General features: G+C 37.6%; 2 protein-coding genes across 2 annotated transcripts in view; one reads left to right on the top strand and one right to left on the bottom strand.

Moving 5' to 3' along the window:
- The window catches only part of nup58 (nucleoporin 58), a 37911-nt gene that overhangs the window by 2856 nt on the left and 20096 nt on the right, over window positions 1-14959 (top strand). Inside the window, exons 4-5 of the mRNA XM_058059915.1 lie at window positions 10262-10385; window positions 10604-10766. The gene's annotated coding sequence lies outside the window, so the exon portion shown is untranslated. The remainder of the gene's footprint in view (window positions 1-10261; window positions 10386-10603; window positions 10767-14959) is intronic.
- Window positions 4248-8667, bottom strand: amer2 (APC membrane recruitment protein 2). The gene has a single exon (XM_058059912.1). The coding sequence runs from the start codon at window positions 8516-8518 to the stop codon at window positions 6599-6601; it is 1920 nt and encodes a 639-aa protein (XP_057915895.1). The 5' UTR covers window positions 8519-8667; the 3' UTR covers window positions 4248-6598.

The raw sequence follows: 14959 nt of genomic DNA, 5'->3' as shown, positions 1-14959 counted from the left end.
TTAATTAAATATTTTCTTTACATTTTTAAAATCTTCTCTGTGATTTTATTTTTTTGCACTTTTTTAGTAATTCTCATTTAATTCTTATTTTTTTATTTTTTAGAATTTATTTTTCTTAGTAATTTTGTTTATTTACTTTTATTTAAGCCATTTCCATTTTTCTATTTAATTCCTTTGGTTTATTTATTTAGTTTTTATTCATTTTTATTCATTTTTAATTTTTTTAAATAATTTTATTCATATTTTATTCTTCTATTTAAGTCACTTTTTTAAATCCCTTGAATGCTTAATACACATAATTGCGTCGAAAGTGCATTTTCAAGGAATGTATAAGGAATTCTGTCAAGGAAACAAGGAAAAACATATCTGCATGCATACAAATAATACATGAATGGAAAATTAAATATCAAAATGGAAATATCCGAATGGACCCGCGACCCGCCAGTTGAGAACCACAGCTCTAAAAGGACTCAGCCTCAGCATTTCCATCACTTCAGGTCTGCATGAATGTCACAGTGATGCCACAAGCATGCATGTTAAGTCAAATTGTGGCAGCCTCACCCAATTCTGGATAGAATGGCAGCGCCAACAAAGATTCATGGCATCCCAGAATAGCTTAAAAAGTCCCTCTGACAGGCCTACACTGTACCTCTGCATGTAAATGGAGCTCAATAAGCCGAGTACCAGAAATAAGCGTAAAAAGCAAAACGGGGGTGTAACAAATGAAATGATGTGAAGGTTTTTAGTGCATCGACAGAGGCCTTCCTGGATCAGGTTCTTGTACAAATAGCAGCCCATTTACTCAAAAGTGTGTGGTTAGAGTCCAGGTTACAGTGTGTGTGTGTTAGAGTCCAGAGAAAATAGTCTTTTAAAAAATAGAACTATTAATTGATGGTGCTTGAGCACCCTCCAGTGGTAGAATTTGGTAATGCAGTGATTGAGTTCAGTATGGTCCTCACTTAGTCGGCTTGGATGTAAGGGCCATTTTGTCACTTCGTAAACCAACCCAATGATATATATATATATATAGAATGGATGTTTCTAAATACTACTAATATGACCCCCCCCACCCCCTCTAAATAATATTAGCTTATTGGCATAAAACTGTACCCTTTTTTCTCTTAATATTTGGGGTTTTTTCTTGTAAAATTCCATATGTTTTTTTCTCAATTTTTTTTCCATTTTTTAAAAATGTTTCTTTTTTTTTTTTTTTACCATTTCTGGTGGTGCATAATATTATGAATTTATTGCCATAATATTTCCATTTTATTATTTTTATTTTATTTTTATATTATTTATTTTATTGTCCTAAAACTACATTTTTTCTCTTAAAATTTGGCTTTTTTTCTTGTAAAATTCCAGACGTTTTATTTTTGTTCAATTTTTTCCCCATTTTTAAAAATGTTTTTATTTATTTATTTTTTTACAATTTGTGGTGGTGCATAATATTATGAATTTATTGCCATAATATTTCTATATTATTTTAATAAATTATTTAAATAAAATACTCGGCTTAAAAGGTTAAACATGCATAGTATGGCTTCAATTTATTTTCCAGAATGGATGTTTCTAAATGCTACTAAGATGACCCCCCACCCTCCACCCCCCCATAATAATATTAGCATATTGTCGTAAAACTGCACCTTTTTTTCTCATAATATTTGGCTTTTTTGTTGTAAAATTCCAGACGTTTTTTTTTTTCCATTTTTTTCCCATTTTTCAAAAGTGATTCTATTTATTTTTTTACCATTTCTGGTGGTGCATAATTCATTAATAACATTTAATTAATTAAATTTATTACATTATTAAATTAAATTAATTTATTGGCATAATATTTCCATTTTATTAAAATAAATTATTTAAATAAAATACTCGGCTTAAATGGTTAATCGTGCATAGTATGGCTTCAATTTATTTTCCAATGGCCAAGCAGAAGACTGACCTTATGTTCAGTTGCTAGCATCAGCATTTTACCCACAGCTAAGAAAACAAAAAAGTATTCCTAGACTAGACGTAACGAAACACTTGAAACGGGTTTGAACATGCCGCATCAGCATCTGAAGCAGTTCAGGGAAAACATGTCATTTTGTGCCTCATTCGTGATGACACGGCAGCGATGGCCGGTTGACCGTTTGACCCCAAACGGTGCATCAGTGTGACATTTTAAGCTCGTGACATAGCCCGGGTTCAGTCACGGAGTTTACGTCCTTGAGCGATCACCTGACTTTTTTTCTTTTATTGGCACCAAAGGTCAGCATTTTTCAGCGTCTGACACCAATAAACCCATTTCGAAACCCAAATATAAATGCTTGTACTTCCCTCGTTTTTCTTTGGAGAAGTGCACCGAAATCTTAAAATGCCAAAGCATTATCTTTTAAAATGTTATATATTCATACACCACATATATTATTTCATTTGACATGTATATATTTTTATATGTATATATTATATATTTATTTATGTATATATTCTCCAATTAGCTTAATTTCGTCCTCCATTCTGCATATTGGCTTTAATAATAAGCGCACTTCCCCACAATGACCACAAGAGGACAGTGTTTCACAGCGGTCATATTATATAGCGGCACAGCAAAGCTCCAGTAATAAGCGCACATTCATATGCTGACCACCAGAGGTCAGTGTTTCACATTGATAATGTATGGCGGCACAGCAAGGTTCCAGTAATAAGCGCACATTCATATTCTGACCACTAGAGGCCAGTGTTTCACATTGATAATGTATGGCGGCACAGCAAAGCTCCAGTAATAAGCGCACATTCATATGCTTGACCACTAGAGGCCAGTGTTTCACAACAATGAGACATTGTGATTCTTCTAGTTTATATTGTACGGTATTAACTCTTGTAATGTGGACAACAATGTTATAGTATGTAAGTGTTTTTGCTGGGGGTGGTTTGTAGTTGTTTGTGAAGTTTTGGGACTGTAGTCTACTTAGCACTACTGTCTTACTACTTTTGTCTGTATCATTAAATGAGAACATGAATGGAAGGTGTTCAGGAGGGAGGCCCTCACTTTGAGGTCATTATGGTGTTAAATATTTGGATTTCTCATGTTAATCTTTGTTTTATATTCTGAGAACCGCCATGTCAATCATTAGAATGCATCACTCTGCATCATTCGTGCCTTTTATTCCCCCCCCCCCCCCCCCCCCCCTTCCGATGAAATCATAGCCGGTGATGATGGCGGTTCACAAAGTCACCAGCGTGTCGGTTGATGAATTATTGACAAGTGGGTGTGTCAGCAAACGACGCCCCCACCCCTCCGCCCCCTTAGAGCCTCTCCAGTAACAAGTGTCACACAGCGTGGCAGCTGCCACCACCACCACCACGCTGAAAGAGTGTCTTCCTGCCCAGCCCCCCTTTTTTCATTGGTTGACCTAGTGCAGTTACTATGGGAACCGCTGTGCAGGGACTACCATGCAAGATGCGGGTTACAGCTTTTCAATTATACTTGTCTGCATACACAAGGACAGTGATAAAATGATCATATGTAAATTAATATGGCATTATTTTTTAATTATTAAAAAAATAATAAAAAATATTATTAATTTGTATTATTATATTACAATTATTATTATTATTCAAAATTAAATTTTATTTATTATTTATACATTTCTTTTGTTTACACTTTTGTAGCATCGCATTATCACATATTTGCTACTCAAAGCTAAAAATACACACATTTTCAAAATGACTTTGTTGTCAACCCCAAACCCGATGCCACCTGTCCCGCACCAATTCCAGAAGGCTGCGGGCCCCAAACGCAACAAAAACAAACAGAAGCAGCCATATTGATGGAACAAAGAGATGAGGATACTGTGCATCAACCTGCAGCACGCATGTTCCGTCCTCCCCTGTCAGCATCACGGCAGCTTTGAACCGACGGGCTGGTACAAGCGGTGGTCTTACGTAAGCTTTTTACATAAACCTCAGTGTGCCCAAACGGAACAGAGAGCAAGGATGGAGGGGGTTCGGAGGGGGGGGGGGGTTGCTGCACCATTACAAAAGGGATTTACACTGCACCAATTCCGTCTCCCGCTGCAGCGACACCACTACAAAAATTTGCTTTGCGACGTCACAGTTGATCACTTCCTCTCTGAAGGTTGCTGGTTTGATCCTCCGTGACTGAAACTACTCGGTAAATAATCCCAGTCTCAGATTAAAATCCATATACTTTAATTTTCATGAAGAAAAGCTATGACAGTTTAAAAAGCACAGGCACTCGTGCATTAGAATAAACAGGTTTATTTATTAAATATGAAAAGTGGAGACTTCACATCAAACAAAATGACAAAAGAGACAAAATGTAGCATGTGGTGGCGGTACATAAGGCCGACATTTTTGTGGGAGGGCAGAAAATTAAGTCATATTTAGTGTAAATTTTAAAAAAATTTTAAAGATTTATTTTAGTAAATTAAAATAATTTTATCAATTTTTTTTAATGTTTTATTATTGTTTTCTTAGATGGTACTTTTTCTTTGCTGATCTGTGATAGCAAATAGCAGTCTTGAATTGCTTCCCAATCCCACAACGACCAAGTAAACCACAATAAGCAGAATAAAAGCGCTTGCATAGGCAAGAAATAAACAAGACAAATTATGTTTATTTCCTTATTGACTTTTCTGTACGAAATGCTCTATGATCAAGTTATACAAACTTTATGCTTTATGCAAGCTTTATGGAATGACTATCATGAGCCCCGAGAGTGAAAAAAATGACTTTGCATATAAAAATCCCGGAGGAACTAAATGCTAAAATATGTTTTTTGGTAGCTTTTCATACTCAGTTTTATTGGGGGCGTTAAAAACTATACAGTCATTTGTCCCGATGCTATAAAAACCAGACTAAAAGACGCACAAAAAATATATATGCTGGTCAACCTACAAAGACGTCAAGCTACAATACATTCAGTTCCATTCACAAGTGGAATAGCTCCTTGGGTTCTACAGTGTATCCAACAACACACAATGGCTTTTTGGGTGTCGGTCCAAATAATAGAAATAGTTACTATTTTGGGGTCACAGCAGTATTTAAAAAAAACAACAAAACAGTTCCAGGCATGTTCAGAAAGAAAGGATCCCGCCCTGTAAACATTGACATCTACAGTATGTTAGCATAAAGGATTATTAAAATGGAATAATCACAGTTTGAATCCGTGCAGGTAGGAGAATATAAGAAAAACATAGAATTATTAGTCATCCAGTGGAGCTACAAAGTGAGAACATCGTGAACTCTGACCTTTTGTGCCTTGCATGTATGTATGTATGTGTGCCCTGCATGCAATGGGAGTGCCTGTCGTGTTAGCGTGTATTGACATTCCCACCTGTAAAAAGTCATAAATCCCAGAGTTTGGAGGAACTTCCCAGAAATGCGGTTAGTTTTACAGGAATGCACAAATCAAACAATTCAGAATTGAGAAGTAGTTAACGCAAATACATGCTTTTTTTTTAGTCAATTCCATAAGAAAACAATTTTAAAAAATGGCTTCTTATTTTTAACATGGCATGGCTATTGTCCAGTGTGCTCCAAACTACCGTATTGACCTGAATATAAGACGACCCTCAATGTAAGACCATACGTGAGAGCAAATAAGCAAGATATTCATTCATTCATTTTTAAATAAATTAAAATTAAAATAAACATGCTAACCACTAGGACACCGTGTGAATGACAGGAAGAAAACCTCTGATTGGTTTGCATGGATAAATCTGTCGACCCAAAGACAAATGATTTGTCAAATTCTGTCTTGCATTCAGGTCAATTCGACACTCTGGCGTTAAAATAAAATTATTCAAAGGTCATTTTGTTACAAATTGATTTTGTAAAAGATTATCAAAAAAGCAGCTCAGGTTTATGCTTTCAAATCAGACCCTCAGACTTGCAGTTTTCCCAGGTTAAAATTAAAATTAAAATTAAAATTAAAATTAAAATTAAAATTAAAATTAAAATTAAAATTAAAATTAAAATTAAAATTAAAATTAAAATTAAAATTAAATAATCATAAGATTATTAAATTAAATTTTATTTTGACTTTATTCCCATAAAATTAAAATTAAAATTAGTTGCCGTTTTCCCAGGTATTTGTAAGGTGAACGTGTCAAAGTTCTTGCCCTGGACTCGTAAATAATAAAATTAAAATTAAAATTAAAATTTTGAGAACAATTAATAATATAATTATTTTATTTTATACATCTGATTTGCTTGCTGAGAAATTATAACAAAATTAAAAAAAATATATAAAATTATTCAAAGGTCATTTTGTTACAAATTGATTTTGTCAAAGATTATCAAAAAAGCAGCTCAGGTTATGCTTTCAAATCAGACCCCCAGACTTGCAGTTTTCCCAGGTATTTGTAACGTGAACGTCTTGTCCGGGGTCAACTTTCAAAGTAATCCCGGTTTAGTTGGAGTCTCTTTGCGACTTCTCCCAGGTGAACAAGCCCTCATTGTTGTCGGAATTTCTAAACCATTAACTCTACAGCGCAACATTTTTCTTGGCTTGGGAAAACTTTGGCTCCGTGCGGGAAGGGTCAGCCTCACAAGTTCATAGAGGCAGGTAGGGGTTAAGGATAAGGACGGACTACTTCTTGGAAGCAGTTGTCGGAATTCTGCTTGTGATGGCGGTGGGTTTGTTTCCTGAGCGACGCACTGGTACCTTAGATACTGGGATCCTAGTGCGAGCCGGAAGGGGTGCTTGGGTCTTTGGCGGAGAGGATTCCGCCTCCAGGACGGACGACAGAGCTGATTGACTTGCAGAGTGAGGGGGTGTGGTTTGTCTGGCGCTTACCGGGATTTTGGACTCCCGGGGAAGGCTAGCGCTACCTTTTATGGACCGGAATGAAGAGGACGATGACGAGGAAGGTGGGCTGAGTTTGCATTCGGTTGACAAGGACGAAGAACTGTTTTGGTCTTCGTCCCCCGCGTTGTAGAGGTCGTAGAGGTGGTCTCCAGAGCAACTGTCACGTGATAAGTTGTGTTTGGTTTGATGCCCACTTTCATCGGGTGTCGCTGTGGGTGTTGCTGTGGGTGTATCCCAGTAACCTTCGTCGCTGAGTAGCTCTTTTTCCCCGGGTGATGCCGGGTGGCGACTATGAGGTGGGAAGGGTTTTGAAACCCGACTTCCTGCTCCACCAACCACTGGGATTTTACTCAAACCCAAAGATTTCAGCTTGGCTGAAGGTTGGTGGCTGCTGGCGGCATCAAGACTGCGAGGGGAAAAAGTGGAATGGAATCGCGGCAAAGCAGGGGAATTGTCCCCGGTGGAAGGTAACATATGCCAGAGCCCCTGCATGTCTGCGTCATCCACCGCTTCTGGACTCGCCATTTCCTCGCCGCCGCCCATATACGCCACCACGCCGCTGCCTACCGCAGGTGGTTGAGGCGTGGGTGTCACCCGAGTGCGGACAGGAAGCGAAACCGATGTAGTGAACACCGGTAAAGCCGCTTTTGACGGGGAGCAACGTGTTACGGAACAGGTGCCTCGCGGTCTAACGGCGCCGGCTCCTCCTTCAATCCCACCTCCGCCCCCACTGCTGCTGCTACTGGTACCGCTGCCCCCATTTCCTGCCGTGTCCTCATCTGCGTCCGCGATAATGTCCCCGCAACCGGTGAGCGAATCAAAGCTCTTAAGAGATGTGACATCGTTGAAGAGAAGAGAGCACAGGCGATCAACCGAGGGTTCCGACGGCGGGTCACCTGTGCTGCAACGCTCCAAAGGGGGCGTGGCGAGTGAGGGCGTGAGGCTAGAAACCGATGCTTTGGCGTTGCAGGTGACTGGGTGCACAGGCGAGTCAGAAGGGGAATCCGGCGCACCGGATGCGCCAAGCATGGCTACGCAATGTGTGGGCGTCAGGGAAGCGCCGGTACCGTTAGCGTCGGCCGCTTGGGGGTTACATTCTACTTCCGTTTTCCCATGATCCTCTTGGTGGTGATGTGGCGTCGGTTCAAGTGTGAGAGTGACATCCTTTGCCTTTTCAGGGTTGGCAATATCGACATCCTTGCGGCGTTCTAGCTCTTCCCCGTCTCCGTCGTTTGATTTGTCCTTACGTCTCCATCGCATGCTGCTGAAAAATCCCTTCAAGCCTCTCCCTCTCCGAACCAGTCCGCCATTTTCACTTGACCTAAAACTCCCACGTCGGAGCAGGGAGAAGAAACTTAGAGATTTACTCAGAGACCTCACAGTCCCTGCCTCCAGCCCGTCCCCTTTTTGTCCGTCAGCGTCATTGTTGGATCCGGTGAGTCCATCATGCGTTTTGCTCCTCACCAGCTCAACCGATGACATTGAACCATTCCCGTTCATGGAATTCCTTGTGTCAGAATTCCCGTTTGTGCCACCACTCAGCTGGGCTCCTTTGTTCCTGAAGGAGAAGAAGCTAGCCATTCCGGAACCGGTCCGTCGCTTTCCGAAGAGCTTGAACGCGGCTTTGTTGATCTTCCCCGTGGGCTGGGGGTCACACTGAGGGGCCGCGGGTGGATCCGCGCACTCCGTATGCACCTCCATTGTGTATAGCAATCTATCGCTTCCGCTAGAACTTTGACTCCTTCCTCTTGGGTTCTCTCTGGCTGGACATCCACTCTCTCTCTCTCTCTGTCCACTCTGCTTCCCACAGCTCTTTCACTCCCACTCTGGCTGCCTTTATTGCATGCCTGCTGCTTTTCTCTCTCTCCTCTCTCTCTCTCTCTCTCTCTCTCGCTCTACTGCTGCTCCTCACTGTATCCATGGCAACTGGGTGGGCTAAGCAGCTTTCGTCAACGTTGGCGAGGCGCCAGTGTCTGCCCCCCCCCCATTCACTCCCGACACCAGTCCACTGCTGCTCTATTTTTTCCCAATTAGTTTTTTAAATAATTTATGCAAATGAAAAAATGTATTTTTAAAAAATGCAATTAAAAAATACCATCAAAATAGGTATTTTTAATATTTTTTTTCAGCTTCAAAACGGGGTGAAATATTTTGAAAAAAAATTTTAATGAAAAAAATGTGCACAAAATAAATATTTTCAAAATTTACATATAAAATATTATATATTATGTACAATATGTATCATAAATAAAATATATGTAAATGTATTGGATTGTAAGTTCAACTGTATTTCATTCATCTCATCTTCAAACTTGTTTTTGAACACTTTTGCAGGTTAGCCATGCCAAGAAACTACTGTGTCCAATTGCCATTTTATCCAAAAACTTGCATCACCCTGTCCCCATGTCCCCCCTTATCTTGTAGGGGAGGGGGGCAAATACTACTTCATCTATATCTTTAAACGTTTGGTTTTTAACTTGAGAACAAGTCAAAGCTAGGATTTATGCTTAAATGTATGATAGCATGGTGAGTAAACATAACAGTCATGCCAAAAAACAGCTTGAATCACCCAACGTCCTGCTGCTGATCACCAGTATGAGTAGGCTTAAGCCGGGATATGGAATTAGGGAAATATTTCTGCACTGTTGGCCTCAGAGAAAGAGCTCAGACTTACGTCTTGGACATGATATTGACCATATGGTCCTGATGAGGAGACAAGTGTTACTTATTTTTATTTTAGAACTGTAGTAGCTGCATTTGAAGCTACTTTATATATCTCTACATACTCTATAAAATGTTGGTTCCTACTCTCAGCTGTTGGGATGCTGTTGTTTAGCTCGTCAGTGAATTTAATGCTAGCTGAGTAGTTCTGTTGTTCCCGTGTTGTGGCGTATAAATGACATGACAATAGCTAAATAGTAATGGTAATGGTTTTATTTCATTTGAACATGCATCAGATTACAATTGAATGCATCACATAATCAGTTCACAGTTCCACATGTCCGAAAGGAGTAGGAAGAAGCAAAGCTTATTAGATTCTACCCCTCCATCTGGTACTTTTACAATCAGTAACTGTTACATTTGTTCACTTCCTGCTTTCCTAATATAATTTGAGTTTTATTTTTTTATTTTACTATTTTTTTTTTTTGCTTTGTTAATTTTAATCTGAAAAAAATAATTTGTCTACCCACCAATTATATGTGGTTTCTTAAGTTTTTATTATTTGCCGTTTTTTATTATTATTATATTTATTTATTTATTACTGATTTTCTTTATTCTTGATTTGTTTATTTATTTTTTATCTTATTTTGTGTAGAAAAATAAAAAATAAGATATTTGAGAACAGTGGAATGTTTAAAAAAAAGTTTTAAAAAAAATTGTTTTTAATAAATGCGTTTTTTTTTTTTGTTTTTTTTTTTTTTGGGAAAACCTGATGCGGCCCAGTCTCACCCAGCCCCTAGCTCCAGTGGCCCCCAAGTAAATTGAGTTTGAGACCCCTGATTTAGAGTGTATCTGTGGAGAACATGTGTGACGTCAGAGGCCACTAAAAGAGGACCTGGTGGCAAAGGTGCGAGTTAAAGTTCTTCTGTAGTTCTTCTTCCCCAAGAAGAATTAAGCCCTAATTGATTTATTATGTGCTTTCCTTTTACTGTCTGTGCTCCTTTTTTTCCGCCTTGATGCTTCCTCCCAACCCCCCCTTCCCTTGAATCTCCATGATACCCCGACCCACATACAAACCTCCTCCGCCTCCTGTTTCTTTCTCCTCCTCCTCCTCCTTCTCCTCAGTAACCATGGGCACCGAAGGCTCCCCGCTTCCAGCCCACTGCTATCAAACAATGTCTGCATTCATGCGCCCGAGGCGACGCAGATCCACACAAACACGTTCTCCAAAGGGCTTCCCCGCATCTCGCTCCATCACCTGCCCACGTTACTGCTCAGTCAGTCTCAGGTACGTGTAATGTTGACTAGCCGAAAGCCCCCCCCCCTCCCATGGCAGCACGGTGCTGAGCAGCAGATGGCTGACGAATTGACGAGCGATATCGCTCCATGAAACAAAAGACTCATGTGTCTCATTCTGTATGGCGTAACTCTGCATGTCAATGTTATTCCAGCTTGGGCTTAACTTTATTCTTCTTCCTCCAAGCAGACAAAAAAAACACACACTCTCGTTTCTTAACACACACCCACACATTTCTCCCCCCCCCCCCCCCCCCCCCCATCTGTCTAAGTAGGGTTCCCATTTCATCCCCCCTGAGTGAAGCTCAGCGCTAAGTGGGACAGTTAGAGGACATTTTCTCTCTCGCTCTCATTGTTGTTTCTGCACTCCTCGCATGAACTTTATTTTTGAGTCATCCACAAAGCCGCGTTTGAACTTCCCGTATTTGCAAAAGGCCGCAGGATGCAAATATTGATGTGCTTTCAGTGCATGGGTGTGTGTGTGTTTGACAAGAAGAATAGCCCGTAGGATGATAGCGGATAGTGATATGGGAACATGAAGTATCATTATGTGACTCAGTTAACACAGTTAGCTTGTTTCTTTATGGAATATACCTATTTATTATGGGTTAACGTGAAGTAATATTCCTCAATTATGAATAGAATATTTTTGTAGATAAACCATTACCAGTATGATTTTTAACACTGTTAGAGCCCTCAAAACATGAAATAACACCCCTATAGTCACCGTTACCAAATACAGTACATAATGACATAATGAGACTTGTGTTCATGTGTTGCTTGGGGAACCGAGTAAGGGGACGGACAGTAAGCGACATCATAGTGGTAGCTCGGCAGTGTTTTGTAGTTAAACCATAGAAAACCTGTTTACCACCTGTTTACCAGTATGATTTTTAACACTGTTAGAGCCCTCAAAACATGAAATAACACCTCTATATCCAAAAAAAGATGTAAAAGTTGCTTAAATATGCATATTTTTTGAAGAATTACCACAATTACCAGTTTTTCCGGCAATCGAGTCTGGTGCTTGTGTGTCTCACCGAACATTACAGTTACATTACTAAGATCTAGTAACCTGTGGAGAAAAAAACTTAATTTTTGGCCCCAAAAAAAAAATTGTAAAATTTGCTTAAATATGCATATTTTTGGAAGAATTACCACAATTACCAGTTTTTCCGGCAATCGAGTCTGGTGCTTGTGTGTCTCACCGAACATTACAGTTACATTACTAACATCTAGTAACCTGTGGAGAAAAAAATCTTAATTTTTGGCCAAAAAAAAAGATGTAAAATTTTCTTAAATATGCATATTTTTTTGAATAATTACCACAATTAGCAGTTTTTCCGGCAATCGAATCTGGTGCTTGTGTGTCTCACCGAACATTACAGTTACATTACTGACATCTAGTAACCAGGGGAGAAAAAAATCTGATTTTTTGGCCAAAAAAGATGTAAAATTTGCTTAAATATGCATATTTTTGGAATAATTACCACAATTACCAGTTTTTCCGCCAATCGAGTCTGGTGCTTGTGTGTCTCACCGAACATTACGTTACATTACTAACATCTATTAAACTGTGGAGAAAAAAATCTTAATTTTTGGCAAAAAAAAAATGTAAAATTTGCTTAAATGTGCATATTTTTTGAATAATTACTACAAAACAGCATAATTTATTCATAAAATAATAGTGAAACCGCAAATTTGAAGGGCGGTGAGGGATTACTTAATTTATTAGTAAAGAAATGTAATGAAGCATATTGATTTAATGTCCATAAAACACAAGAGTTTCTCATGGAGGTTGAAATATTTTATTTTATTTTATTTTATTTTATTTTATTTTATTTTATTTTATTTTATTTTATTTTATTTTATTTTATTTTATTTTATTTTATTTTATTTTATTTTATTTTATTTTATTTTATTTTATTTTATTTTATTTTATTTTATTTTATTTTAAGAGAAAAAAAAATTGGAAAATTAAGTTGGGAAAAAAATGTCATAATATTACAAAAAGTGCTTCTTATTTATATAAATCTCTCCGGACACGTTTTCCATGCTAATGCCAATCTTTCCCGAAAATATGTCCCAGCAAGTTTTACCCCCCTGATGTAAATTGAACAGCAGTTTAGGTAATAATAACCACAGTATGACTCAGGTCAAGCGTGCCAGCCTTTTTTTGTGTTCACGAACACGCCACACCGCCATGCCTGCAGGAGGGGTTACAAGATTAAACAAAGCTACAGTACGGATGCTGTGTGTGTGTGTGTGCATAGTCTTAAACTGTCTGGGATTAACCCCTTGTTACGTTTGTCATCAATGGGGAGTGGTGCTAATAGTGTGTAAGCTGTCTAAGTGGAAACACCCCAAAACCCGTTTGCACACCAGTAAACCCACTCATCATCGTTCATATCGACTAAAAATTAAACAAATTAAGTATATATATATATATATATATATATATATATATATATATATATATATATATATATATATCTCCCAGTTCTGTATACTACATCTTCATAATGTGTCATGTGACAGAGGAATGTAGTCAGTACCTGATGCTGCAGCATATACTGTATAATGTATGTGGGCCCGGTGTTTATGTTAAGGGTGGCTACAACAGTCCCTCCTTGTCCTTTGTGTGTTCTACCAGCCTGGCGTGCAACACTCGCCTGAATGATTCAAAAGCCAGGGAGAGGCTCCTTAATGTTTCATATGAGGTATAACTTGCTCAAGTAGGCTAGGAGAGGCTGTCACTCAAGGAATAGCAATGGACGGTTAAAGCCAAATCCCTTTAAAAATCAGGTTAATCCATATATACAGTTTAGTAGCCATTTAAAATGAATAGGAAAAGACGGTATAAACCCCCATTGTAGCGAGTAGTAGTTACATTGTCTTTATTGACAGCAACACAAGAATGATTGTCTTTATTTGATTCTAGACTCTAAAAAAACATTTTGAATGTTTCAGAGTCGTTTGTCTCTCAAAACGGGAAAAATATAAATAAATAAATACATACAATTTATTGTATTTATTGTAATTTATTGTACAAATACAATAAGTTAAATTAGTAAAAAGTACAGCTTCTTGTGAATAGATGAATTCAAATATGAATAATAATCAAAATAATAAATAAATTACATAACTTTAAAAATCAGGTTAATCCATATATACAGTTTAGTAGCCATTTAAAATGAATAGGAAAAGACAGTATAAACCCCCATTGTAGCGAGTAGTAGTTACATTGTCTTTATTGACAGCAACACAAGAATGATTGTCTTTATTTGCTTCTAGACACTGAACTGTTTCATAAGGTTAAAGGTCACATTGTTGTGCATTATCACGTAACGCACAACACGGCTCTCTGTGGTCCGACGCGCCTTTTTAAAGAGCCGGCTCATTGATGCAAGCGCTGATTCAATGAAGTATTTAGAGGCGCAGCTCAACACCAGCACAGTTGGGGGAATTAAACCTTTGCTTTGCATAGACTGGTGCTGCACAGGAAGTACCGGACCGGATCCTTTTAGGTTTTGCAACTGGCTTGTAATCTGATTGAGGGGAGATATATAGTACAGGATATGAGCACCAGTATCTTTAGTTATTTACATACATTTACATGATGCAAACTTAAAAATATGTATTTTCTTAATAATTTCTTAATTTCCTCATGCTAATGCTTAATTTTTTTTTAAGTTTAAATGCAAAAAAAACTAATTTTGAATGTTTCAGAGTCGTTCGTTCAAAGCGGGAATAAATATAAATAAATACAAATAAATTATTAGAAAGTACAGTTTCTTGTGAATAGATTAATTCAAATATGAATAGTAATAAAAATAATAAATATATTACATAACTTTAAAAATACAAATAATAACAATGATAATAATGGGATAATGGGATAATAAATACATAATAATATGCTTTTAATAATGAATGAATTCTTACGCTATTAAGTAATCATTTGCCTAAATTTTGATATATTATAATAATTCTATTAAGTGAAAAAAAATATATATATATAATTTGAATATATTGTGTATTATTTGTAATATTCCAAAATATATTGTATTATAATTTCCAATATATTTGTAATTAATTGTATTATTATTTTTATTGCCATCACCATATTCCACACCTTCATAAATGGATCTCGTGCTTATGCCAGAATTAAATAAATTACATAAC

The sequence above is a fragment of the Doryrhamphus excisus genome, chromosome 21 (genome assembly GCF_030265055.1).
Source record: "Doryrhamphus excisus isolate RoL2022-K1 chromosome 21, RoL_Dexc_1.0, whole genome shotgun sequence".
Classification (NCBI taxonomy): domain Eukaryota; kingdom Metazoa; phylum Chordata; class Actinopteri; order Syngnathiformes; family Syngnathidae; genus Doryrhamphus; species Doryrhamphus excisus.
This window is presented reverse-complemented; position numbering and strand designations above follow the sequence as displayed.

Bases quoted from the DNA above. Each gene is read 5' to 3' on its own strand.
- amer2 (XM_058059912.1), bottom strand. From the start codon at position 8,518: ATGGAGGTGCATACGGAGTGCGCGGATCCACCCGCGGCCCCTCAGTGT.